General features: G+C 40.6%; 1 protein-coding gene across 3 annotated transcripts in view; it reads right to left on the bottom strand.

The window, feature by feature from the left end:
• Positions 1-4,102: 4,102 nt before the first annotated feature.
• The window catches only part of LOC138651366 (dual specificity tyrosine-phosphorylation-regulated kinase 1B-like), a 73,978-nt gene continuing 70,407 nt past the window's right edge, over positions 4,103-7,673 (bottom strand). For all 3 annotated transcript variants that reach the window (XM_069741493.1, XM_069741492.1, XM_069741494.1), the window contains exons 10-11: positions 7,394-7,497; positions 4,103-6,865 (exon numbers count right to left, since the gene is read on the bottom strand). In XM_069741493.1, the coding sequence (XP_069597594.1) occupies positions 6,353-6,865; positions 7,394-7,497 (617 nt within the window). In that variant the 3' untranslated portion in view covers positions 4,103-6,352. The remainder of the gene's footprint in view (positions 6,866-7,393; positions 7,498-7,673) is intronic.

Raw genomic sequence — 7,673 nt, 5'->3', positions numbered from 1 at the left:
TGCACAAGGCAAGATTGCCTTGTGCAGGCGTGTACTATGGAGGACAGAGAATGAACTTCAATCCAATATTGCAGCCAGCATGCAGCCAGCGGGTAAAGAAAGGGTGAATCAAACACCCGAAAACTCCGCCCATATGACCCAAAACCAGTCCCGCCAAATTCAGGTGACAGAGTCCCTTTAAGATAACTTTGGAAACCACGAACACTAGTTTTCACACTTTTATACTGGTTCACTACTGCATGAAGATCTTCTAATCCTGGCTACACAGATTTCATACACAATATCGGTTCTGTTCACACCAGCTACAGTTTTCACACAACTCAAATTGCAATTTTTGTAACTTTTTTTTTTTTTACAGCATAGTTCAAGACAATGTAAACCTGACATTAACCAGAAGTGTGAATCGAGCGTTTTACCAATTTTGTGTAAGCCTTCATCACTGCCATCAGCATTCTGCTGTTCTTATGAGTTAATAGCGCGTTTTCTTCCCCTGCTCTCATTTAATATCCAAAATAGTTGGAAGCTTTTTTTTTTTGGGTCAGATCGGCTCCATCTCTACGTTACACGAGCAAATCATTCATGTAAGGTATAAGTATGACATTCCTACTCCCTCCAGTGGAGACCTGCATAGGATTTGCACACTTGTTACATTAGTTTGTATCCGCCTGTTGGCGTCTGAGCAGCGTTATGCTTGGTTCACATTGCGTTAGTGGGTGTCCGCTGACGGAATCCGTTTCATAGCGGCACTAACGTAATGTAACGGATCCGTTAGCGCACTCATTGACCGCAATTATGTAGCGCATCACTAACGCATGCCATTATTGGCATGCGTTAGCGACGTGCCGTTATTTTGTGACGGACCTCGAACGCTGTCTGCGTTTTTGCCTCCGTTCTTGCTAGCGTAGATCAAGCATCTGCGCTAGCGCGATCGCATAACGCGATCCCTTTTCGGCAATTGTGTTAATGCAGTCAGTTAGCATATGCGCTAAACGGACTGCACTAACGCAATGTGAACCTAGCCTTCGGAATCTTTCACACATCAGAATTTTTCTGCACATTTGCCTTCCCGTTATTCTTTTAAACATATCACAACCCGTTACAAAGAATGAGCTTCTTCACACATCTGCAGAAGGGAACAAAGCAAGAAAGTAAAAAAAAAAAAAAAAAGAAAGAAAGGCGGACATGTCCTACTTGGATCCATGCTGCAGATCATACTCATAAGGCAGGTTCACCATTCCGTAAAGAACTGTGTGTGCTGCCATTTTGTCCAAGACCTTTAAGTTTTCTTTTTCTGACATTTATAAAAGGAAACCATCTTAGTAGTTGTACATTTTAATCATTCTTTGGTTTTTGTGGGATGCGGTGACTGGAAACGTGAATCGTGGATTTTATTTTTCCTTTTAGGACGTTCATAACATGGGATAAGTTCATGTAATATTTGTCTAAATTGGAGTTTTACAAAAGCTGCAATCCTATGTTTAATTTTTTTACATCGATTTTTGCATTGATCAAATCAAACTTTTTTTTTTTAGCACCTTTAACCCCTTCTTCTAGTACTGCGCATGTCGTGTCTCCCCCTTTGATGTGGGCTCCAGCGGTGAGCCCACATCATAGTCACGACACGTCAGCTGTTTTGTACAGCTGACATGTGCGCACAATAGCGGCGGGTGAAATTGCGATTCACCCGCCGCTATTAACCTGTTAAATCCCGCTGTCAAACGCTGACAGGGGCATTTAACTACCGCTTACAGCCGTGGGGCCGGAAATGAGCGCATCGCCGACCCCCGTCACATGATCGAGGGTCGGCGATGCATCAGGATGGTAACCATAGAGGTCCTTGAGACATCTATGGTTACTGATGCCGGCCTGCTGTGAGCGCCACCCTGTGGTCGGCGCTCATAGCAAGCCTGCAATTCAGCTACATAGCAGCGATCTGATGATCACTGCTATGTAGCTGAGCCGATCCAGTGGCACCAGCTTCTAGCCTCCCATGGAGGCTACTGAAGCATGGCAAAAGTTAAAAATTATTTTTTTTAAAATGAAAAAAATAAAAAATATAAAAAGGTTTAAATCACCCCCCCCCCCCTTTCGCCCCATCCAAAATAAAATTAAAAAAAAAATATATCAAACCTACACATATTTGGTATCGCCGCGTTCAGAACTGCCCGATCAATAAAAAAAACTAGCCTGATCGCTAAACCCTTGTAGTGAGAAAAAAAATCCAAAACGCCAGAATTACGTTTTTTTTTTTGTCGCCGCAACATTGCATTAAAATGCAATATTGGGCGATCAAAAGAACTAATCTGCACAAAAGCGGTATAATTAAAACCGTCACCTCGGCACGCAAAAAATAAGCCCTCACCCAACCCCAGATCACGAAAAATGGAGACGCTACGGGTATTGGAAAATGGTGTTTTTTAGCAAAGTTTGGAATTTTTTTTCATCACTTAAAAAACAAAATAACCTAGTCATGTTAGGCGTCTATGAACTTGTAGTGACCTGGAGAATCATAATATCAGGTCAGTTTTAGCATATAGTGAACCTAGCAAAAAAGCCAAACAAAAAACACGCATGGGATTGCACTTTTTTTTTGCAATTTCACCACACTTGGATTTTTTTTTCCCGTTTTCTACTACAAGACATGGTAAAACCAATGGCGTCGTTCAAGAGTACAACTCGTCCCGCAAAAAATAAGCCCTCATATGACCATATTGACTGAAAAATAAAGTTAGGGCTCTGGGAAGGAGGGGAGCGAAAAACGAAAACACAAAAACGAACAAGGGCAGCGGCAGGAAGGGGTCAAGATTGCTGGGACCGCCAATTGGCAGAACGGAGTGGTGGTCACACACGTGCGCTGACATCGTCTGTATTCCCAAGCCAACGTATAGATCCATTAAACCCTGTTGTAATGGCCACGGCGTACATGGATTTTATTTGTCCTAAAAAAAGACCTAGCAGTAGCCTTAACTGACACTGATATAACGGCCAATATATATGGAGCACATGAAAATGATCAGTTGGGATTTCTCTAGGGTCGTATCCAACCCCCGGCTCAATGCAGGATTCCCTAAACCATCTCAGATGTCTGTCCGGCCTCTGTGTGAAGACTTCCATTGAAGGAGAACTCACCACCGCTCGCGGCCACCCGTTCCACTCACTGAACACTCACACTGTCAAAGTTTTTTCTAATATCTAATTTGCATCTTCTCCCTTTCAGTTTCCTTCCATTGCTTCTTGTGTTTCCATGTGCAAATGAGAATAATGATGATCCCTCTACAATGTTACAGCCCTTCAGGTATTTGTAGACAGCTATTAAGTCTCCTTTTTTGCAGCTAAACATTCCCAGATCCTTTACCCGTTCCTCATAGAACATAGTTTGAGGTCCGCTCACCATCCTAGTCGCTCTTCTCTGAACTTGCTCCAGTCTTTCAATGTCTTTTTTAAAAAGTGGAGCCCAGAACTGGACACAGTATTCCAGATGAGTCCTCACCAAGGAGAATTACTTCATGTCGTCTAGACTCTATGCTTCTCTTATAGATCCTAGAATTGTGTGTGCCTTTTTATGCTGCTGCATCACACTGTTGACTCCTGTGCAGTCTGTGATCTATTAGTATACCCAAGTCTTTTTCACACGTGCTGTTGCTTAGTTCTATTCCTCCCATTCTGCACGTCATTTTCATTTTTCTTGCCCAGATGTAGAATCTTGAATATCTCCCTGTTATTCTATTAAGTCGCATTGCAGATATAGGTAAAAATAAAAAAATTTGTACAAAAGCATTCTTCAATAGAAAAGATAACTTTATCATCCTTAAATGTATGGAGAAACATACAGTATGTACAAATCCCTTAAACACAATCATTTAGACAGATCCTTGTGTGACCGACGGCCGCTCCACATGGAGACGATACAGACTTGTCCAATGTTGCCCAATGATCGGTATCGATATACAAGTTCTTGACACACGCTTACCATAAAACAGCTTTAGGAGACGAGGTCGAAGCTTTCGGCAGCAAGATTTGTACAAATCCACACAAAGCACCCATCCCCTTTCCCAAAACGTCCATTAACTATTTTGTTTCCCCCGCACACACCAAAAAAGTCCAAAGTAAAGCCTCATTTATTGATCTCTTGTGCAGTACAAACCTGCTCTGTACTTTAACAGTAGGGACTTTAATTCACAGAATAGATCAGCAAATAATTAAAAAAAATGACGGGGGGACTACAAATGAAACGGAGAGCGTCATACTTTCATTTTTTTTTGGAAAAGGATAAAAAAAAAAGTCAAATATCTCCACAAGTTACAAAGCAGAGAAAGAGAAATGAGTTAAGTTTAAATCCCTTTTTTTCACATTAGTAAAAACCTTGGGAGGAAATGTAAATATCTATATATTTATATCACTTCACAATTAAAAACTTTCCAAGCCAGTTCAAGAAAAAGAAAACAGAAAAAAAAAAAAGGGTGGGGGAAAATGAATGAAACGAATACTTGAAAGCCATAAAGATATCAATTTAGAGGCTATTTTGCTAGAATGAAAGATATAAAAAGCAAAAACAAATAAAAAATATACTTTAGTAGAAGGTATATGGGCAACAGGCATACCAGACAGTACAAAGATTTCCATCTCTTCTCCTATAGATAAAGCCGAAATACATGGTTCAATCCTTTGCTACCATCAATCCTTCCGGCACATGATATTGAAAGAATTTCTGGCAGCAAAGTAAAAATCATCCTTTATTTCCATTTTATTCACAGAAGCATTTGTGAAGATATAATTACAGCAAGGCTAAAAGTTGTGATTCTTCTTAATGCATTTCCTTTAAAAGGGTTTTTTTTTTTAAAGACACAATCGACACCAATCCTCTCGATCTTCTGTAGCTGTCTATTACTTTATTTTTTAGGATCCTCCAAAATCACCCACAATACTTGAAACAAACATGAATGTGAAAGGCCTTGGAGTCCAAACAGCAACTACACATGATTCAGAATTTTTAAGCCCAATGAAAAACACGCAAGAACAGAAAAAGGAAACATTTAAAAAGACAATCATTTTACATGTCTGATATTTTTTTGTTTGTTTGTTTTTTTTCCTCATTTTTTTTTCTTTTAAAAGTGATGCCTCAATACCATTCTTTGGTACAATAAATAAAAAAGGAAAAAAAAAAAAGAAAATAAAAAAATTAAATTTAAACAGTACGTTACTATCCACAGAGATATGAAGAAAAAAAAAAAGGACAGGTTAGTCTTTACATTTTGAAAGCTTTGGGGGGGGGGGAAAAGGTAAATTAGAAAAACCCTACTGTTACAGCACATAGCGCTGTAAAAGTTAATACTGAAGCAAGGGCTTAGCGTCTTACAATAACCCATGAAGATGTGCCATCACTGGTCACACGGAACTTAAGAGGCCGAAAAGGGGAGATGCAAAAAAAAAATATATATATAGAATGTAGTGTTAAAAACAAAAAATGGGTGTGCAAACAAAAAAAAATAATCTAGAAGGATGACCAAAGGTAGAAGAAAAAAAAAAGTGATGATGGGAGAATAAAAGACACTGAAATTCTGTATTAATTGGTTATAAAAAAAAAAATGGCTCCTAAAAATCTTTCCTGAAACAGCTAAAACCGACTGAGTACGAAGTCATAAATAAAAGACACGGGGGGAACCTTTAGGTTTCTTAGAAAGCAAAAACTGTTAAAGAGTTTTAGCAGCAATTCCAGTTGAGAGAGTGGAGTTAGCAGCCAAGGTTATTCCAGTGAAGTGCATAAATCTGCACCCTAGCGAGAAGGTTGGTATAAGGTGGGGGAAGGACAGGGGGCAACACAGGAGAGATCTGGATGAATGCTTAAGATGGCAGCGTAGGGCAACTGGCACAGACAGTGTTTTGCAGAGTGACGTTTGGCCTGTAAACGAGTTCACTGACGTGCAAAGTAAGTCTGGATCATCCTGCTTCTTCTGAAGAGGAACTTTTATGATAGAAATGGAAGCATTGGAAATGTCTTGAAGTCTTTGCACAGGTTAAACTTCTACCAGTGTGTCAAAAAAAGCAATAAAAAATAAAATAAAAATAAAAATTAAAAAAAAAAGAAGAGCAGTCCAATTGAAGTCTGTTTAAAACGGCTTCTCATGGGTCAACACACACTTCACACTCCTCTCGTAGTGATTTTTTTTTTTTAATAAATAAACAATTCACATTAACAGCTACACCTTGACATTTTTTTTTGTTGTTTTGATGGTTGTGATAAAAGCCAGCTCACCCTTTTTCCACAACCCCACCCTGCAGCCTGTCAGCCCTCCTCCTCCGAATTCATTTTTTTCTATTATTGGTATGGCTTTAATTTTACATGAAAGAATCATCAAGAGCTTGCTGCCGTACTCTGAGGGACACAAACGCCTAACATCGCACTCTCTTCAGTTTCCGTCCTGTTTCGGATATGAGGTGGTCCAACCATGCTGGATGTGTTGCTAGAGTAGGGATAATTCAGAGGCACGCCAGAATCGTTATGCCCGCTGACTGTTCTAGTCCGAAAAGCAGAAACCCCTAAGTGTAAGTTTGAGGAGCCAAACGGAGTGCAGTCTAAGCTAGGGTGGTGTGGGTGCAATGAAGAGGAAGACTGGGGGTGTCTGTGTCCCAAGCTGAGCTCCATAGACTCGGGGATTTGCGGAGAAGAGGAGGTGATGAGCTGCCGATGGTAGTGTGGCCGGTTAACGTGATGATACAGTGGGTGAGGGTGATGTGGTTCGTTTCCATGAAAATGCTGCGGCTGACTGGGAGTAGGCTTGTGAGGTAAGATCTGAGGGTAGGAATCGCTGTTTGTGATGGGAACATCTCCGCCGGCCCACAGTCTTATCTGCTGCTGAGAATGAGTCTGGGGAGAGACAAGAAACACAACCACATTAACATACAGGTTTGCCATACATCCCGTACTGATCACTTCCATATGTCTCACACGCAGATGTGACTGCAGAAAGCATTGACCCCGGGAGCAGAGATTTGTCTCACTGAGTAGACAACATTCAGCCTCTCCACATCCCAGGATCATTCCTGACACACAATTTTTGGAAATCAGCTCAATGTACATTGCAATGCACTGAACACCAGGTGGCGCCGTTGTGTGTCAGTAAACGCACACTGTACAGGAGACAGTAGCGACTCCTTCCTCCCTACAATGGTAAGTCATCATCTGCTTATTCTACACTCATGAGCCAGCAATCATCTGCAATACGGAAACTCTTCCATATTCAGTTTTAAGTTTAAAAAAAAAAAAAAAAAAAAAAAAAAAAATCGATCAAATTTTCTGGAGCTCTAGAGCAATCTGCAGTATGAAAGTCTTATACCCATTATCTTTCCCTCATCGCAATGTTAAGACTATTGAGGAACTGTATCATCCGCTTACCTGTGGACTCTGCATCTCATAATCTGTGTGAGCGACGGCGCTGTTATAGTATCGGTTGCTGTACCGGTAATTGCGGTTATCATTAGAAGAGCCACTTGATCCTCCTGTGGGTAAAGCAGAACAAGTATGAGAAGACGCAGACGACACAAGCAAGACGTGTCCACAAACCAGTCTACTTAAGGAGATGAAGACCCGACAGAAAATGGATTGAATAAAACCAAGAAGAATGAACAAAACTATTGCTCCTGATCTTGCATGATAAATCTATACATTGTTACTC

This window comes from Ranitomeya imitator, chromosome 10, assembly GCF_032444005.1.
Source record: "Ranitomeya imitator isolate aRanImi1 chromosome 10, aRanImi1.pri, whole genome shotgun sequence".
NCBI classification, from domain to species: Eukaryota; Metazoa; Chordata; class Amphibia; order Anura; family Dendrobatidae; genus Ranitomeya; species Ranitomeya imitator.
Note: the sequence above shows the minus strand (reverse complement) of the source record. Positions and strands in the feature narration are given on the sequence as shown.